This window comes from Rhipicephalus microplus, chromosome 4, assembly GCF_043290135.1.
Source record: "Rhipicephalus microplus isolate Deutch F79 chromosome 4, USDA_Rmic, whole genome shotgun sequence".
Taxonomy (NCBI): Eukaryota; Metazoa; Arthropoda; class Arachnida; order Ixodida; family Ixodidae; genus Rhipicephalus; species Rhipicephalus microplus.
In genome coordinates, this window is record NC_134703.1 from 55,922,886 (window position 1) to 55,943,977 (window position 21,092).

The 21,092-nt window shown below is 43.8% G+C and overlaps 1 protein-coding gene across 1 annotated transcript in view; it reads right to left on the reverse strand.

Annotated features, from left to right (window-relative positions):
• Nucleotides 1-4,750: 4,750 nt before the first annotated feature.
• The window catches only part of LOC119172658 (uncharacterized), a 39,623-nt gene continuing 23,281 nt past the window's right edge, over nt 4,751-21,092 (reverse strand). The window contains exons 4-8 of the mRNA XM_075892784.1: nt 19,357-19,424; nt 18,611-18,697; nt 18,380-18,523; nt 16,032-16,168; nt 4,751-13,591 (exon numbers count right to left, since the gene is read on the reverse strand). Coding sequence (XP_075748899.1) covers nt 5,134-13,591; nt 16,032-16,168; nt 18,380-18,523; nt 18,611-18,697; nt 19,357-19,424 — 8,894 coding nt within the window. The 3' untranslated portion in view covers nt 4,751-5,133. The remainder of the gene's footprint in view (nt 13,592-16,031; nt 16,169-18,379; nt 18,524-18,610; nt 18,698-19,356; nt 19,425-21,092) is intronic.

A 21,092-nucleotide genomic window follows, 5' to 3' on the forward strand; every position in this document is an offset into this window, starting at 1 on the left:
ATTTCAACCTCATTCCCCACTTCCATGCTACGCACACACGAGCACAAGATTTAGACGAGGTATTCGCAAATCCACCTTCCGAACTAGTGGTCTCCAGCACGCGGCCACAGACTTATCTCAAGCAGGCCGGCCCGAACACGACTGTCTTCGTCCCTGGATTAAAATCATCAGCGCAGACACAGAACGCGCCCCCCCGGAGAAAATAAACGACACGCACGAGCGCTATCAACTGCTTTATTCCTTCATGCACATCTATGTCCAAGTCGGCTTACCGCGCAAGCGTACAAAACAAAAGTTTCAGGCGAATCAGATACGCGACGACAAGAAACGGTATTCAGATGAATGCTGGGACGAGGAACTATATGTGAAAGATCGCCCAGGCCAGCCGCGCATGCTCATTTTCGCTCCTGCCGAAGATCAACGTCTGTTCAAATCGCCCTTCACATGGGCCACAAGATGGGTTGTACGCTTCTTGATCGGCCTTCTTGCTATTTTTTTTGTGCGTCTGCCCGTTCGTACGTCTTGTCACATGAGAGCGTGATGGCATAAACCACGCCGACTGCATACGAGTCTTAGGGCCGTGTCGAATTGGGCATCATCCTTTGGTCACACCGCAGGTGCGGGAGCATGTAGCTTCGACAACTTGTTCGGCGCAGACAACGCCACTGAAGCTTCTCCTGTCTGCCGGCAACTTTCTTCAAGTGATGGGTGATTTTATGTAAATGGGAACCACCACCGGCCTCAACTTGTCGCGTACGGCCACCGCCCCCTTAGCCATCCCGCTCTTATGTGATAAACCAAGCACTCGACATCACTTCACATTGCTGTGGACGAAAACACGCCCTCCCAGCAACGCACCCAAAACCTATAGCACAAGCTCTTACTGTAGGAAGATTGCAAACACGCACGTGCAACCGCGGCCACGTCTGTGTAGATCACGCATGCGTCGTCCTGATACAGAACCAACTTAAGAGCGATAAACTGCCTCAAGGTTTCGAGCCGCACAGCAAAATCCGGCTGCTCGTGCGCTCTACGCGAGGCCGCGGCTTATAACACCACAGAGTCGACCCCTTAACACCACCCACATGCTCACTTTGCAACTTCGGACGCATACTCTGGCTGTGCCCTACACACAACGCAGCACAACACCCAAGAGGCTTAGTCCTCAAGGGCAACGACTACAGAAGCAGCAACTACAGGCGGTCCAGAGCATATATGGTCCAGGGCTCAGAACATCGCTACAAGCCTTCAGCCATCCTGAACGGAAGGCTGAATTGAGGGTCGTAACGGCCCCACAGAAACCCACGACCAGAGAACACCCTACGATGGTCCCGCCTCTCCAGGGTATTTTGAATAAAGTCAATATCACTCACCCCCGTGGTAAGATCAACGTCGGCCAAAAGGGGAGATGCACGAACGAGCGACTCAGGTAACACACACACACATACACACACACACACACACACACACACACACACACACACAAAATGAACAAGAATGCCGATAAAGAAGTCCATCTATATGAACAGCAGTTGTAAAGTGTGATTTGCGATTTGAACAGACAAATGAGCACGCGCGCCTCGCCTAGGCGGTATTTCACATTATCAAAAGAGATATATCGTCTTTGCATCAGAGATAGTTTGTCCCTGCATTCATTTGAATACCGTTTCTTCGCGTATCTGATTCACTCTTTTCATCACCGTTTCACTTGTCTAAAGCCTTGTTGTGTACGCATATGCGCGGTAAGGCTGACTTGAACATTAATATGCATTGCATTGGCAAATGAAGGAATAAAGTTGGTAGTCAACGCTCGTGTATGTCGTTTTTTTGTGTGTGTGGGGGGGGCGTGCTCTGTGTTTGTGCTTTTAATTTAAATTCGGAGATATGTACCACCTAGGCCCAAATAAAGTTTTATTGTCTTCAAAACTGGTCACGCCCACGCAGTCGCCATGTTTTAATATATAACATAACAGTGGAACAAATACTACATTTCAGAACAGGCATCAAGACTGCAGTCTTTCCCAAAATCACTATTAATGTTTCTCGAAACCTAAATGTCAAATTTCCTTCAGAAATGACCTTTACGCGAGATATGGGGAAAGCTTTCCTTAAATGGCAACATTAGCTGTAATTTTGTTTAAAAAGTTCACCCATGTCACCCATGATCCAACCTTCTTTACTGTCTCGGCCCTTGCAACTGACACCCTCAAAAATGTATTTGAGATCCCTCTATCTGCACACAAAATGAGCTTAGCAATCAATCTCTGGGAGAGGCTCGGGTCCCCTTTAAGGAAGCATGAACTCGTCAAATTCAATCATGTGCATGTTCTGGGTGCATGTCTTACAATAAAAGGTGGAGTTTATTATTATAGAACAGCTGCTTGCAATACCTTTGTCGTCATGCCGTTTGTTGTGACGTGGTGTAACCATACCGGCGTGCCTTCTTATGTCCTTATGTCAGTCCTTATGTGGCTGGAAAGGGCTGACATACTTAGGGCAGATGCCTTCAATTGCTGGTCAGAATGTTTTGTTTGCAAGGTTACTGGATGCATTCGATTTAAAGTTGCGAACTTCACAACTGGACCATGTTTGCATCCCACTACTACTGAAGGCAGGCTGTGAGTGTACGACGAAGGTCTGTGCCACTAAATACCTGGATATTGCTCGTAAATAGGGTGAACCATTAAAAAAAAGAGAATTTTTTTTCAGGGCTTACTTTGAATGAAGAACTTCTAGTAGCTTTTTTTTTGCAGTGCACACTCAGGTTCAATAATATACAGACTTGAATGACTGTCTCTTATGGCAAAACACTGCCTCAATGGCACCTTAAGGGAAGAAGCTATTTGGAAAACGAGTGTTCCCAAAATTAAAATTTTTTTACTAGCTTTCACAAGTTGTTCATCTACTTTTACGACAAAAAAATCAGGGTTGTAACTTAACTCAAATTAAGTTAAAAACTTTTTCAAAGAGCATGAGGAGCGTTTTAAATAACTAAGAACTTATTGTCTAAGAGTCCCCATAAAATTGTCTCACGGCTGCTTGCCGTTGCATTTCGTATGAGGAGTTATAACCATGATTCCCAAGCTCTCATGATGGAACAAATAATTTAATACAGCATATTTTTGCCACATAGATGAGCTTTAATTTCTATATTTAATACGTGTTTTTCTCAAGATGCAATTTCGGGTAACTTCTCGATTTTGGACAGCATGTTCTTCATACTTGTGATGACCAGATTGGGATGAAGCATTCCTCACACAGTATTTCTTAACATGTGAAGGGCTCAATTATCTCCTTTAAAACCAAATATCCCTAATATACTTGTTATGAACTTGAAGTAAGCAATTAGAATGGGCTGAAAAATTCAAGACTACTAACATTACTTTTTCTTGTTCATTTAGTTATCTTATACACATTTTCTTGTTAGTTACTTGCATCTTACAGTTAATGTAAAGCAACATAAGCCATTAATGGCTCTTAACCATAAAAGTTTAGTCGCAGAGAAAGTGTTTCCAAGAAAAGTTACACTTTACATTGTCAAGGTACAAAACAAAAACTATGCATAATATAAAAGTGATTACATTTTTGAAATCAGCATAAAAAGCCTATAAAAGAGCTAACATTTCATTGCACTAGGTGACAGATCAAAGAAACTTTTTTTTTTTTTTTCAAGTAGCATCTTTGCTCAAAATTTGCGTGTAACCAACATTTACAAGTCCTCCCTCATGATCTCAAATTGGAGATCAACATAGCCAAAGCTAACAGTACAATTTATGAAGTTAAGAAAGGAAAAATAGACAACCACCTGTTTATGGCACAAAGCCAGAAAAATATCCGTACAGATTTCTCAAAAAGAGAAGCTTTTTGTTGCTGAAAAATTTGTCCTGGTTCGGGGATCCAACCCAAAAGCAATGCCTTTCCAGGGTGGCCGCTCTACCAATTGAGCTAACCAGGAAGCTAGCAATTGCCAGCGCGAGGGCCAATTCATCGACAACTCGAAGCACAAGGAGACAAGAGTTCTGCAGAGATCCACAAGGTGGTGGAAGGTTTAAGAAAGGAAAAAAAATAGAGAACCACCCGTTTGTGGCACAAACTCACAAGGAAACCTGCAGAGATTTCTCAGAAGGAAGAGCTTCTTGTAGCCGAAGAAAAATTCATCCTGGTCTAGAGATTAAACCCGGGACCAAAGCCTTTCGGGGCGGTTGCCCTACCAATTGGGCTAACCAGCGTGAAGGCAAATTCATTGACAACTCGAATCACATGGACACAAGTAATGCAATCTAATGAATGGAGTTGCTTTACTAATGAATGAAGTTGTTTCCAATTACTGAATAAAAAAAAGTGTTTGCAGCATAAATATTGCTTGCAATTCAAGTGTTCCAGGGTCACCTAGTAGGTACTTGACATTTTTAATTAGCTGGTTACAATAGCGCATAATCCTAAGCAATTTACATGCATATTTATAGACACTGGTCTCGCAGATTAGCAGCTACTTCATTCTATGGCTAGGCATAGTTTCCAGGCATTATTCTGATAAAGTGCCGCATGCAAAAAGAAAATTGCTAAAGGGCAAGAATAATCCCCAACCCCCTATTTGCTCATGGTACCGCTGGCAGTACTACACCATACTGTTTGCATGTGGCACATACATTAACACTATTGCAACTAGCGTTTAAAGCTGTTTTTTCTTCTATTTAGAACACACGCTTTCACACTACACCAAATTTTTATCAAAAGGAAATACCTGTAGTGAAATTTTCCACAAGAATATTTCGTTTATTCTACGAATAACAAAAATGTATATTTACACAATTTATAACGATGTTCAATGCATTATGTTCAAGGTGTACATTGTAAACAGAAGCTAAGTGACATGCACCTTGTTCTAAATCAAAGCTGGCACAGCGGCCTCGGCCGAAACAATCACTGTGAAGACGATGTAACAATCATGCTTTGAGCTCTTGCCTCAGTAATTTTTATGGAGTTACACACGGTTGGGAAAATGGCAAGCACCCATGACTTGAGCCCACGATGGAGCCTGAGCTCCTCTAAAGGTCCTCTCTTGTGCCACATGAAACCACAACACAAAAGATCTTACAAAGTAATCACTGCAGTGCACGATATCACTAAGTGCTACGTGGGTGGCCTAGGAGGTAGCTGTCCCACAGGTGGGGGCGGTGGAGGTGGTGGGTGTTGCTGCAGCTGCTGTTGCTGCTGCATCACAGCTGGACCTGCTGGTACAATCTGGTGTGGGTGGTACACGTAAGAAGCAGCCGTAGCATTGGCATAGAGGTGTTGCTGAGGGGCCACTTGCTGCACCTGCTGTACAGGAATAGCTTGGTGAGTCGCCTGCCCAGGTGCGTAGGTGTAAGCTACTGTCTGCCCTAGATGTGTTGTGGCTGTGTAGGCGTAGCCTGCCGCTGGATAGGTGTTATATGGGACAGTGTATCCAGCAGTTGGGTAGGCCTGCTGGGGCAAGTGCACCTGGTACTGCGGGTAGGCAGCAGCCACAGTTTCCACAGCAACAGGAGGAGGAGCAGGGGCTGCGGTCGTAACCACAGCAGCAGCCGACACAGGTAACGTTGCAGCCGTTGGAGGAGGTGGCCGTTTTGGGGGAGGAGGGGGTGGCGGCAGGGAGTCTGCTATGGATGACGGTATGATAACTTTGACCTTTGTGCGGTGCTTCCGTTCACGAGGTGGTGGTGGTGGAGGCGGTGGTGGTGAAGGGACGCCTCCACTTGATGGGGGTTCTTTGCCAGGCGGGATGCCATCAGCAAAAGTGACAGACTTCTTCGGCTCATTTGAGAGGGTGCCCCTGCCGGCTGGCAAGAGAATACCAGCAGGTGGGGGAGGAAGCACCAAGCAACGGACAGGTGGTCGCGGAGGTGGTGGTGGCGGCGGCGGTGGAACTTCTTCTACGGAGCTGGATGAACTCACAGATGACGACGACGATGACCCTTTGCGCGGCTTAAGCCTCAAGTATCGAGGCGGCGGAGGAGGTGGTGGAGGGGAGCTTTCCTTCTCTTCGACTTGTTCTGCAGGCACTGCCAAGCTGTTGTTGAGGTCATCCGATGATGAGCATGCCACTTCCTCGACAGCAGCGAGACTTATGTCTTCAGTGTCCATAACTGTTACAAACATGTCATCTGAGGATGGAAACTCCACTTGCTCCTCTGTGCAGATGTCACTTCCAACTTCTACTTCAGCGCAAACGTCTGGTGCTGACTGTTCAACAGGCAGACATTCTAAGCCATCTACACTCTCTGCTTGTGAGATCAGAGGCGCAGCCGACTCCATTCTTGGTTCAGAATTTGCTTGCACTTTGATTATGATGGGACGTGGCGCACTTTTGCTACTGGAAACTTCTTGCTGAACAGAGAGATCTAGCTTTTGAGACGCAGACTTATGTGAGCTATGTTTTGAATCTTTCTTTTTAGGAGGAGATGGTGAAACACCCTCGGCAACAGTACCTGCTCTGACACTGTCACTGTGTCTTTTTCTGTGCGACCTCTTGGATGAAGAAGGTTGACTTGGTGAAAGAGAAACATCACCGGAGCTAATTGTATGCGCAATGCTTTTAGAAGAATCTGAGGAGGCGGACGAGCCTGAAACAGGCACACCTGCACTTGTGGCTGCAAGGAGACATGGCACAAGCTCGGGGCTGCCAATTGCACATGGCACAGTGGACTGAAGAGATGACATTACGGGCACCGCGGCTAGCGTGGCAGCTGAAACTGCTGGAGCAGGGACAGGAGGTGGAGCTTCAACAGCAACGGGTGCTACAGGTTCAGAACATGGGGCAGTAGCTGGCAATGTCGAAACAATGGGAATTCCTGTAGAAATCGTGGACCCAATGGGAGCGAGAACACAAGATGCTAGGCTGTCCGAAACAGCAGGACTAATGGGGGAAAGGTAAGAAGTGACTGCACCAAGGGCAGACGCAATGGCTGGGGTAGGTGCAGGTACAGGGGCTGGAGGTCGTGGTACAAATGGCAAAAATGGAGAGCTGGTGACTTCACTCTCACAGGCCACCTCAAGGGCACAAATGTCTTCTATAGGCACCTCAGGTGCTTCGTCTCGCACTGAAGCTACCAGTGGTGTTGGCATCGGGTAGGTCAACACAGAATCCAGTTCATTCTTGTTTTCGGCTGGTGCTAAACTAACGGCATCTGGAGGTAGCTCAGCTTCTACACCATCTTCACTGGGCACTTCAACTTCCTGTGCTACGTCTACTTCGATGCAGCTTCCAAGGTTAAGCTGTTCCATAAACTTTTCATATTCAGAAGTCAGGTCCTTGTCAGCACAAAGTGGTGCCACCTGACTGATTTCGGGGCACACACGTTCATTGGGTGGAGAAGGTGTGCTTGGGCTAAGAGGTACTGCTACCTCTTCTGTTGTTGGATCCACTTTAATAGCTATTTTCTCTTGTAGTTCACTATCCTCAGCTACGCTTTCCACTGTCTCTGCGGAAGCAGTTTCGATGATTGCTGGGCTTTCAACTGTGATGTGTGAACTGTACTCCAATAACCTCATTTCTTCCAAAGAAATATCACTGTTTGAAAGCAGGTCAACCACATCATCAGCTACATCCATAGCATCAGGCGAGGGCATGTCACCTTTCTTCTCGGTCTCTGGGAGCCCAACTTCTTCCTGAGCACGCTCAGTGATGGTCGGTGAAATGACATCCAACTGGTGCTCCTGAGCACTTTTTCGCTCTACAATTTCTACGGACACTTCAGATTCAGCAGTCATTTCTATTTTATTGAGTAATAATTCTGTTTCTTCTGCTATAAAGGACTGTAGTTTTGACGAGACCTCCATGTTCACTTCAGGCAATTCTTGCTCTGGGGGGCTTCTTGGTGGAGTACATTTTGAGGGCTGTTTTGCATCAAGAGCTTCTGGGCTGGGTGGTGTGCTTTCAACGACACTGCAATGTTGTCCAGTTGTGTCCGATTCGACACTTTCACACTGATCGCTTGATGGTGTCTCTTCTGGCGCAGCCTTCTGATCAGCCTCGCGGTGGCTTACTTCGGTTTCAGAGTCCAGCTCCTTCACTGCAGTCTCTGGACTATCCATGTTATCATACAGGCACTGCAAAGCTTGAAGTCCCGACATTGCATTAAGGTCAGGAGATACAACGTCAGTGACTTCCGATTCTTTTACTAGTACTTCCTTAGGGGGGGACAACACTTTGTTTTCAACAGGTGCAACTAACGGTACTTCATCTTTAGGTTTGTGCTCTCTGCTACGACTGTCCTTTTTTGCAGGTTCTTTCAGCGCTTCTTGAATTTCTTTCTTTTCTTCTTTCATCTCCGAATTACTCTTCACAGGCCCTTTCTCCTTTGCAACTGCTATACCGATTTTGCCATAAATAGGGTTGCAACCATATGAAATAAATGGCTTGCTGTTAGTATATCTAATAAGACTCATAGGCCAACTGATTTCCTTCTTTCGATCAGGTGTTTTCACTTTGATGCAGTCGCTGCCTTCTTTTCGAGCTTTTTCCAAAGCTTCACTTTTGAGTCTTTCCCTTTCTTTTGGGTCCAAAATGATTTCTTCCTTAGTTTTTTTTGCTGCTTCTCTACTTTCCTTTTTTGGCTTTTCACTTTTGGTTTTTTCCTGCTTTGAAAGAGGTTGCTTATGCTCTGCAGTAGCGGATTCAGTCTTTGGCAATCGGTGGCTGCTTCCTTTACTAGCAGACTTTTTTGATCTTGGCGAGTCCTCCTCGGAAGCCCTTTTCTTACTTGCGGGCTCATTCCTTGGAGATGGCTCGCTCTTCCGTTTTTTCTCTTTCCTAATTCTGCTGTCAGGTTTTTCGGTTTCTTTATCATCAACGGCAGGCCGTCGACTGCCTGGGGGGTGGTCCTTCTTGTCTTTTTTTTTTTCTTCACTGTGCTCGGTGCTTCCTTGACGCCCAGTGTCGACATGTTTCTCAGTATGAGCACTGTAGGAGCTCGCACTTGAAGGCACCTCGACGGCTTTTTTTATTGGTTCTGAAGCTCCCTTGACTTCTGGGCCAGATGTAGTTGCTTTAGACTTTGGTGGTGAAGATTCAGAAGGTCCCTTACCCATTGGGCTAGTTTTATTTACTTTAGCAGCAGTAAAATCAAGCTTCTTGGCTTCATTATCATCTACTCTATTCTCACGAGCACTGTTGGAGCGCTTCAAAGTCTTGACGGCAACATCTGCAACATCGGCACATGCCTTACCTGCTTCAAAAGCCATCTTCTCAATCTTCAACGGAGCATCCACAACATCAACCACATGTGCCTTATCAACGTTGCAAGTAGTCTTCTCAATTCTCAAATTAGAATCCACAATGTCAACGCATGCCTTATCCACATCCAAAGTTGTCTCCATTTTCGAATGCAGAATTTTGGGATCACGTGTCACACCAGTGACATTCTTTGAGGACGTTCCGTCCGAAACTTTAGCACTGTGCAGCTTATCCGCGCCTTTCTTGCTCATTTGTGCACAGTCTTTAGGTTCAACTGGATCGAGATTAACACTAGCTTGCGAAGTTGAATTTCTCTTGTGCTTTGATGTCTCCTTTACGGTAATTTGCTCGGTGGAACCTCTTGAAGCAGTAACCTCCTGCTTTGATTTCTCCTTTACGGTAACTTGCTCGTTGGAACCTCTTGAAGCAGTGACCTCCTGCTTTGATGTCTCCTTTACAGTAATTTGCTCGGTGGAACTTCTTGAAGCAGTAACCTCCTGCTTTGATGTCTCCTTTATGGTAACTTGCTCGGTGGAACCTCTTGAAGCAGTAACCTCCTGCTTTGATTTCTCCTTTACAGTAACTTGCTCGGGGGAACCTCTTGAAGCAGTAACCTCCTGCTTTGATGTCTCCTTTACAGTAATTTGCTCGGTGGAACCTCTTGAAGCAGTAACCCATTGCTTTGATTTCTCCTTTACGGTAATTTGCTCGGTGGAACCTCTTAAAGGAGTAACCTCCTGCTTTGATGTCTCCTTTACGGTAATTTGCTCGGTGGAACCTCTCGAAGCAATAACCTCCTGCACAAGCTTCTGTGGTGGTTTCGAGTCATCAACTGTGCATGCAGCCTGTGACACACTTCCGGCATGTAATGCACTACCCACATGCTTCGTCGTCTGCTTTGTTTGCTTGTCTATTGGTGTTTGCTTGTTCGCAGCAGAAGTAGCTTGAGTGAGCATGGTGGCACATGCTAGAACAGTTTTGGCAGTCTCCGCCTTGTTTGCCATTCTAGCCATTGCTGCCATTTTTTCCTTAAGCATCTTTGACTTCAGCTTCAGTTTCTTCCTCTTTTTCTTCAGTTTCTGAGGACACTCCGAAGAAGAAGAAGAGGATGAAGATGATGAGCTGCTTGAGCTACTTGAACTAGAGCTGGAGGAAGACGAGCTGCTTGAACTCTCAGAGTCTGAGTCGCTACTGGAACTGCTCGAGCTCCCACTGGTGCTTGAACTGCTGCTACGTGATGAACTTGAAGACGATGATGAGGAGGACGATGACGACGTTGAGCTTGAACTAGACGCTTTAGGCTTCCCCTTTGCTTTCTTTTTTTTCTTTTCTGGTGACTTATCTTTTGAAGTTTTTCGCTTTTCTTTAGCTACTTTGTCAGGTTTTTCCTTTGGAAGGGCTAGGAGCTCCGTTGTCGATAGCTCTGCGCTTTCAGGTTTTGGCTTCTTCAGCTTGCTAGCCTTGTTAGTCTTTTTGTTATTTTCTGAAGCTTCTGCTTTGCTTTCAGAGTTTTGTCTCTGTACAGTCGCAAAAGCGCTCTTCTTTGTAGCTTCTATTTCTTCTAAGAACTTTTGCTGTGCCTTGATGGAATCATCGCAGCTTTCAGAGCTGTCACTAGCTTTCTTGATCTTTCCAGTATGGCTTTTAAGCTGTTTCTGATTAACTGCTGTGGTTTCTGTACAAGCTTTCTTTGTTTCTTCACGCAATGATTTGTCAGTGCAGATCTGTGGAAGGGAATCAGGCTTAGAATCAGACTTTCGGAGCTTGCTGCGACGATCACTTTCATCCACCTTAACAGTGCAGGTAGCTATAGAAACTTGCTGCTTGGCGACACAGTCTATGCGTGTCTCGACTTTATCATCATAAAGCGAGACTTTATCATTGGATAACACTTTTGGTGCCTTACATGGTGAATGCTGGACCACGTCTGCGCTGTCATAACTGTCTGCTTCTCCGATAATGTCAAGTGGGCTGTCCTCGCACATCAGGTTCAAAACTGGCTCATTTTTCTCCAAGCACACACCCGCCTCATCAAGTTCTTTGGGGCATGGAGTTTGCAAAGTGCTCAAATCAGGGGTTTGTTTTTGGTCTTGCTTGGAAAAAGATTCTGGTGAATGTGATGGCCCTTTAGCCGGCTTCTCTTCTTCTTCATCCTGTTGATCACCAGTAGATTCGTCCCCGTTCACTGCTTGTGTAGTGCTATCATCCTGTGGTGCATCCGGACTTGAAGCCTGTGGCTCTGCATTTGCCGTTTCTATACGTGCTACATCCTTCTTCTTGTGGTCCTTTGTAGTGGTATGCTTTTCTTTGCTTTTCTTGTCATCTGCTGACTTCTCTTTTTTCTTCTGACTGTCAGCATTGCTCCTAGCACGATCCTTTGAGCGACTTCTCCGCTCCCGGCTAGGTGACCGCCGTTTGGTTTCCTTTGCACTCTTGTGGTCGGCTTTGTCTTTGCCCCTGTCCTTGGACTTGCTCCTCCGTCGCTCCCTTGACCTGCTCCTCCTTGTGTCCTTAGCATGAGATGTCTTCTTGTCTCTAGAGCGACTTCGCTTTCCATCCTTTGACTTGCTCCTCTTTTTATCTCGCGGAGAACGGCTGCGACGCCGCTCACGGGATCGCCCTCTTTTTCGATCCCTGGATTTGCTTCTCTTTCGCTCCCTGGAGTGACTTCGCTTTCTGTCTTTGGAACGACTTTTTTTACGTTCACGGGAACGACTTCTTCTGTCCTTAGAGTGCTTACTGCTGTGCGGACTTCTGCCACGGTCCTTTTTTTCTGTTTTGGCACTCTCTTTTTTCTTGTTGCCATTTCGAGAGGAGACATCATGAGAACCTGTCTTGCTTTTTGTAGATCCTTCACTCTTGTCCCCACCTTTAGAAGGTTGCTGTTTTTTCTTAGCATCCCCGCGACTTTCTTCGGAATCCGGTTTTTTGCTTCCATCCTGAGACTCAATCTTTAATTTTTTCTCCGGAACTCCTTCAACAGCATCATCAGGAAGTTTGAGCTCAAACTTATCGCTCTTAAGAAACTTCACAAATTCGAACTTTGGCTTCACCTTACACCTCTTGGGAGGGGTCACAAAGTAAAAGTTACCGTCTTCTTGCTGCTCAGGCTCGGTGACTGGCTTTTCGTTTTTCTCAACTTCTTCTGTGCTTTTATTCTCAGTAGCAGCCGGCTGTGCCTCGTTACTGGTTGGATCTGCAGCAGTAGCATCTGAGCTTTCCTCATCAGGCTGGTCGTCATCTTCCTTGAACAGCGCACTTGAGATGGGAGCCACTTTTCCGATATTCTTACGGGCAAAGCTGAATGACAAGGCGCCCTTTACCGGCTTTGCTGCAGTAGTAGTAACTGTTGTATTTGCCCTCTTGACTTCCAAGGCTTTCTGCAGGGGCTGGTTTGAAGTCAAAGAAAATGCAATGAGTCGCTTTTTAGCCAATGCTTTGCCGATGAGCAACTTGGACTTGGACTCCTCGATGCGAGGCAGCTCTTCTATTGCTGGCAGTGGCACCTCTACGGATGATGTGGAAGGCGGAGGTTGCTCAGACACCAAGGGCTGTGGCTGCTCAGGCAATGAAGGCTCTGGAAGATCAGGCACGACAGGTTGCGGCAGCTCCGGCAAAGCAGGCTCTGGAAGAGCAGGTGTGGGCTCTTCCGGAGAGTATTTCTCTTGACCAGGGTCCAAGATGGTAAGGCCTAAGGATGGAGGTGGAAGCGGGGGAGGTGGAATGTCACTGGGAAGAGGAATCTCACTAGGCAGTGGTGGCAGTTCGAACATGTCACAATCATCAAAGAAGGTCGTTTGTGGGATGCTCACTTCTTCCTCTCCTTCTTCTGGTGCACTTGCTGGTGGGCTTTCAGGCTGCCTTTCGAGATTCTGCTCTTTTCCTGCATCGATTTCCTCATTGTCACTTAAACTGGTGTTAGTGGTGGCCGGCTGGCTTTCATCGGCATCCGGCTGGCTTTCATTGGCATCCTGCTGGCTTTCATCGGCATCCTGCTGGCTTTCATCGGCATTCTGCTGGCTTTCATCGGCATCCTGCTGGCTTTCATCGGCATCCTGCTGGCTTTCATCGGCATCCTGCTGGCTTTTATCGGCATTCTGCTGGCTTTCATCGGCATCCTGCTGGCTTTCATCGGCATCTTGCTGGAATCCATTTGCATCCTCCTGTTGTCTTTCATTGGAATCTTGCTGGCACTCATTGTCATCCTTCTGGAATTCATCAGCATCCTGCTGGAATTCATCGCTGTCATAGAGAGTAGGAGACTGTGATGCTTGTTGCCTTGTAGGGGACGCTTGTGGCTTTGTCTCTTCCACAGAGTCCACCTGCTGAAAGCGTCCTCGAAACTTTTCTCCAGTTCCCATTTCCATGGGGCCTCTGCAGCAAGGAAACACAACGGCAACATTCAAAATAAACATAAAAGAGTTCATTATGTAGGTGAAAGTAATAGAAAGCAGTAAACATGAGTGTGTGCTTACTTATGCAGGCCACTGGTGGTTAATAAAAAAAGCAGGAAGATATATCGCTTATATACTATTGCTCGTATCAGTAGACACTCAACCATCCCTCAAGTCTCTCTGGGTTTATCAATATTTTTTGCATAATAACAGAAATAACGCCTCTGGAATATCTAAATAATGTGCTAAGAAATACACTCAAACCTCAATATCAGAAAATATCAGTTATAATTAAGTAAATAAAGAGTACTCTTGCAATAGACATAGTGCTAGAAATACACCTTTATAATAAATTTTTGGATATCAAAAACTTATTTTTGTGTAAGATGCAATTACGTTTTAATGATGTTTGAGTAGTATGAAGTCAAAGTATAAAGCCAATAGTATGAAGCCAAAAAAATAGTACACTCACAGAAAAAAAAAACAATGTGGGACGTATATGTCCCATTGACTCCTGAAGCTACCGTGAAAAATTGGGACAACACGTGTCCCAATTGCCTCACGACAATGTTAAGCAGTAATTCTTTTGCCAAATTTTTTTGCACGAAAAGCCCCCATACAAACAGTACAGAGGGACACTTCATACATGCTCAAGTCCTTTTATACTGTCAGTATCTAGCCCGATGCACAGTCAATTATTCTACGCCGTGAATCCTGTAAGTGCATTTGCAACAGCTGCATAAAATTCGTGAACTCCATTCCGGCCTGACATATTAGCTATTTTGAAAGATCTTGTATATTCGTGTTCTCTCTTGCTTCCTGGCTGTCTAAAAAATAATTTTGTCATTGGTTTCCTTTGGCTCTCAATTTCTGAAACAGTCTTAGCCACAGGTTTCAATCTCATTTTAAACCACTGCTCTCGTAGTGGTTTAAAAAAAAAAGAGAGAGAGAAAGAGAGGGGAGGGCCTCTTTCGTAATTAGGTGCTGTTTAGTGATGCAATAATGCCAATCAAATTTTAAAAAACAGTTATAAATGCATGTTATATAGTTGGGCTAAGCAAAAAACCGATTCATTTTTCATTCAAGTGCACTTCCAACATGATTTCTGACCTATATACTGTTCCCATAGTTGCAAACTAAAATTACTTTTCCTCATAATCCGGAAAAGCAGCAAGATACCACAAATCTAGAACTTTAGCTATTTTGCACACAATGTGACACCAATTTTTAAAAACTTCAACAGAACAAAATTCTTAATGTGTCACTGCTACTATGGACTGCAAATGTGCAAAATATATTTTCGAGGTTTCCTAAATGTTTCTGATACAACGTAGCAGAAAAATGTAGAGCTAATGGCAACGCGATGTGGTGGTGAAAGCTTTTACTGAACAAGAAAAAGTGGGACACATTCCCCCATAATCTCTCAAATGGTTAAATAGCAAGAATAGATGTTCACGTTTCTAAACAGAGTGAGTAACTGAGAGGGACAGCACGTTTGCTGCTGACACAACAATGCCAACCACAGCAGGCTTATTCCCTCAATGTAGAAAGAAACTTATTGCTTCCTAGATGCAATTATTGTAGAAAGAGTGTTAATATCTAACTGTACTGAACTTTCATATTTAGACCTGCATAAATAACAATTATGATATTGATGAAATTAATAGTATCTGGTGTTTAAAGTCCCAAAACCCCCGCTATGATTATGACAGACGTCGTAGGAAAGGGCACCGAAAATCTCGACCATCTGGCGTTTCTCAACGTGCATTGAGATCGTACAGCAGATGGGCCTCGACCATTTCGCCTCCACCGAAATGCGACCGCTGCGGCAGGGATCTTCAGGTCAGCAGCAGAGCACCGTAGCCACTGATTCACCGCGGCAGACTATATTGATGACATTAGTCTCCAGATTAGTAGCATCTTGGTAGAGAGTAATTGGTAAAGCATAGTAATTACTAAAGCTTACCTAATCAGTTCTTTAGTTATGCCATTCCGCCTGCAGGCTTCAACTGCATCATTAACGTGACATATACAGATCTAGTTTTAGCCAGAAAAAGAGAGAGTGTCTGGTCGCAAAGGAGGGAAACAGCGCGAAAGACAAGGAGGCAAAAAAGGACACATACACCAGCGCTGCTGCTGTGGTATCTTTGCAAGGTCTCTTGTCTTTCGCGCTGTTTCCCTCCAATATGTCGTAGCAACATGCCCAATCAACCATTTAACCGTTTACAATGCTTTAATCTTCACCAACGCTGCAAAAAACCTCAAAGCACACATCACCGCACGACAGTGGCCAAACATAGTTTTGAAGAAACAATCTAGCACCCACGTGAGACTTTTCTCAGACCTTACGAAAGTTGGAGTGAAAACATGCTGGAAGCTAGTAGTGCAGAGCAAACCGAAATAATAGGATCACCACTCACCGCATCACTGCCACATGTGCCCTCAGCTCTGCCAAGTGCTGGAGACGCCGCTGCTCTTTTTCGCGGCCCTTGTCCTCCCGTTTCACTTTTGACAAAACGTTGCGGCCAAACTCGCGCTGCTTCAGCTCCTTCAGTCTCTGCATCAGCCATTCACCCAGTCATTGAATTCATGCCATACTAGTGGTTCCTTTTATGTTCAAGGTGCTGGCTAGCAATATGCCTATCAATTAACTGATTCATGGTGTTTAACATGCTGAACAAGTATGCTAGTTTAGCATGTTGTATCCTATGAACAAGTATCGGTCTACCTGTGCATTGGTTTGGCACGCATATTCGGGGGCATTGTATTAATTTTCACCACCTGGAAACCTTCAGTTAGTATAGAATCTAGGTACATGTGCGTTTTTACACTCCACTCTCATCGATGCATGGCTACAAACAATAACCAAACCCATGATCTCGTGCTTAGCAGCAGAACACCATCACAGAGCCACCACAATTTGTTGGTAGAGTACCACATTGCAAACGCAGCTAGCGGTTCTATGCTAAACCCTTTCTTTAATCCTTTCACTGCCGATTGCGAGGTAACTCGGGTGGCGACAAATTCACAAGCCCTGATAAACCCAAGCATGCTCATTTTGCCTCTTCAATTCACTCCCTGCCACTAGCGAGACAACTATCATTTATTAATAATAATAATAATTTCAAAAAACACTAGACGGGTGTATTCTACCATTTATGAAGAGAACATATAAACAAATATAACTTGAGGTGAAATTTTCGACAACTGAGAGAGCACATGCTTGCACGAAGCATTGGTTCGCGTCTCGTTGCCCACATCTCAGCAGCGCAGTCATAGAGAGTCGACATGCCACCGGTGTGCATTATTTGACAGAAGCATAACTTCTGGAGCTCTCGACTAATTCGGATGTTGAATAAAATGGTTTTATTTAATATGTAATTAATTATTAACTTATTATCTATGAAAACTAACTTTTAATTATTTATTGTTTATAACAAGTTATTTTTATATCGATGAGATAATTTCCAATAAAAATGTTTACATGTCTTTAGCGGCATTCCACTGCATTGCTAACAGAGATTTCTGCATAATGCCCAAAAAGAAATTCGGCATGGCGTGTGCAGTAGTGCCAAAAAAATCAAGCAGTTAAGCGATTAATGTAATTGATTAAACACATCATTTTGATCCACCACTTTTTTTTTTTTATGCCAGCAAACATTCTCATCATACATGAGCAATGAGCAGTGTCACCTACTTTCATACATGATAATTTCTGTCAAATTCATAAGTCTTGATAAACCTTTCACACAAGGCATTGTCAAAGTGTTACCATCAAACAATGGAAAACTTGCTATTTGGTTGACTCTGCTTCAGTTTTTCAGACAACGGTAGGGAGGCACTAAAGACACAGGAACTTCTGTTGGGTTGCAAGGTTGTTTCTACACTGACATACACACCGCTTTAACAACGCTTCATGCACAGGAACATGTCGGGAAGTGCACAGTGTTTCAATTATTGGGATCGATTGCCCCTTAAAGAGCTGTAAAGAGCAATAGCGAGAAGCCTATACGGCCAGCCTAGTCAGCTACCTTCTCGATGCTTTATTGCCCTTCATGTCACCTATGCCAGGCTGGATTGCTGGCAGGAACTGGGTTTGCACCAATATACACTTCCTTCTCTTCTCTTCCTGTTCTGTGCACTTAAAGGGGCCCCACAACACTTTTCTGAGTAATCATAGAATGGCCTTGATAAGAGAGTTCGTTGCCTTGCAAACCAACTGCTGTAAACATTTTTAGAATTTGTCAGTACAAGTGGAGTTAGAGAGATTTGTCGCACGCTTTTTCTCTCCTTCCATAATGGTAAGTGCGCTGAAGGCTATGTAGAAGGAATCACACAGAGAAAAAGAACCTATGTCCTTACTTTCAGAGTGATCACGAGTGCACGTGCAAGCACGTGGTGGCATGCTGCGGTGGTCGTGGCAACTATGCAGCTTACGATGCTCAAATCAGTTAATGACTGCGGACTTTTAAAAATTATGGTATTGTAATTTGGGATTATGGCATCATTTGCCAAGAGAAATGATATTTAACTGACTTAAAAATTGACTGTAAATTACATGTCGCATGCTCCTCTGTGATGTTCGACTCGCATGCTCACAGGAGCTTCAACTTTGATCAGCAGCATTTTCCGACCACACTGAGAAAGTGTTGCAGGGCCCCTATTAGATTTAAAAAATTTTTGTTATTAAAGGTGGCTAGCTCATTTTCTTCTCGCAGCGGGCAGCTTTTTATTTGTTTCGACAGCATATGTAGATCTTGTAACATACCTGCTTGTGCGCATGGTCGTAAGAGTTGATGTGGTTGTCAAACTCCTGGTGTTTTGTGTACTGTTTGTCACAGAGATCACAGTAAAAATTGGCCTTCAGACTTGCCAGGGCCTCCTGGACTACCTTTTCTTTCTCTTGGACGGCCTTGGAAGAGTTAAAGCATAAAGGGTAAGCAATTCACTACCTATAAGAACAGGAAAATGCTTGGCAGCGAAGAACGACTTCAAATACCTTGTACTTAAGCTTGAGCTCCTCTGTCTCTTCCTTCTCAATCTCCAGTGTTCTCCTTTTTTCCGTTGTCTCCTCTGCGTAGTCCATCTGGAAGTGGTCAAACATCAAACCAAAAAGGAGTCAAGGCAGCATCTTGACAATGTCTGTAAAATACATGCTGGAGTTTGAGCTAATGTATGCTACAAACGGCTTGCAGGCAAACTTACAGCCAAATAAGAGACGAAGAATTGCTGGATGACAAAGTGATCGAACAAAAGATTTCACTACAGCAATTATAACCAATGTGTCCTCCACTGTTGTCTTGGTGACCAGAGCCAACATTTTGATATAAAACTTCTTGAAGGCAATAAATAGCAAAATGCTCTCTCTGCAAAAAACATCTCTAGCGAAAACCATTTTTATCAACCATTTATCATTACAAATAAAGCATCACCATGCTTAGTTACTACTCCCAAAGAACTTGTTTAAAATGTTCCAAATCGTGTACCATCAGGTAACATTACTGCATCATCTCTGGACCTTCTGATCACGGACAGGGCACTAATTTTAAGTGCCACGTTGCAGTGTGGCTAATCTACAGTGTTGAATCAAATTACATTTTGGTGGACATACATATGACTCATTTGCCATTCAACACTGCTTGTTTGCGCTACACTTTCAATATTTGTAAAACTATGCAATCCGTATAGCCTTGCCAATTAATGGACTAAGCTAGAGCAAAACGGAAATGGTTAGTGGTTTCATACTTCCATCTCCATTCGTCCAAATCCCATGATGTCTTCCTTGATGATGATAGGCAAGGGATCGGTGCGTCCTGGAAAAAAAGATGAATGCACTTCTTTTGTACTGCATTACTACATACCCTGCAGTCTTCCTTGGTGCAGGTAGGCTCACACAAATGTCAAATCACAGTGGCCAGTATTAGAAAGATACAACATATGACTGAACATGCAAACATTAACATTCTGCACATCTCTCAATTTCCATAAGCATTACATGATTTAGAATTTGAAGTGCCAAAACAGTTTTCTTGAATCAACTTTCCATAAAACTCTCTACTGCAGCAGCAAACTGGGTTCAAACAACCTGCTTCCTGCCAGCCTGAAAAGAAAATCTTTAATATTAGCTACTGACTGCATATAAGAGCAAAGCCTTTTATGAGACCACAAATAAGGAAGGCCTTCTGGTTATTCATGAAAGCATGCAAAACTTATTTGGTTAATGAAAGTAGTAACACCTAGATGTAGACAAGCGAATTGTGTTAAAGAAATGAAGTGACATTGACGGCAGCAGCTGATGAAGTTCTAAACACACACCCCTGAAGACTGTCGCATGTATGCTGAAGGTACTCAGATGAAATGTGCGGCTTGTGAAAAGAATTTGGGCCTACTAAACGAAAGCTCGATACTTGGTTTGTTCACTTATTTGAAACGACATGTTATAGTGAGCTTTGTTTAGTTTTTTCATGCAAAGAAAAACGAGCCAGCACACCTTAACCCTGTTTACAACAAAACTTTTTTTTATTCACAACAGAGAATCAGTCAATGATAAGAACACTGCTGAGAGGCTCTGCTTGAACTTTTCAACTCTTTTAGCAGTTTCCATGGTGGTGATGAAACTTCTACTTGAGCACCCATTTGGTGGCACCCATCCTGTTCAAACAAAATAAAATTGCAACGTTAGAAAAGGGGGAAAAAAAACTTGAAAATCGACACTACAAAATCGACCGGCAAATGATCGTACTTTGCTAACTTACAATAAAAATACGTCGTCACAACAGCGAGCTAATCCGATTATAATGCAGCTCATTCTAATAATGAATCACTATAGAAATAAGACATCTAGTTATCAGCGTTGATTGTAATTTTTGAATTCCCTTAAGAGAAATTACAGTGGTCATAATACGATGGCAGTGTACACCACTAGTACTATGTCTTGTGCTGAATTGCTAGTGAGATGAAAATCAAAGCATAAACATGACAGTAATTAAGAGCATGATTACATAATGTACAAAAATACAAACGTTGATATTAGCAAACAAAGCAATTATTTTACACTTGTTAAATGAATCAAATGCAAGAAATTGTTTATTTGAGTTTTTATTCCTAAAGCTTATAGTTACCATAATAACAATGTCATCCAGATCACTTTCAATAACAGACAAAGCTTGAATGGAATATATTTTCTGTACAGTGGTTTAGTTTTTTGTTTGGCATAAGCAAAGGGGACAACTGTGATTTAGAAATACAATTCAAGGTCCCCACATAACACCAGCTAAGGATAGCTGCTATAATTATAGCAGAACGCAAATAAATAAATAAATTACCTGAAAGACATACACATGACGCTCTGCCACTACGAATTAATTTAGTGAATGGATAACCCATTATCAAGGTTTGATGTGAATTTTTTTTATGCTTAGAAGTTCAAAACAAAGGTGACGCACTTCACTCAATATAAACCAAGAATCCAGATGATAATT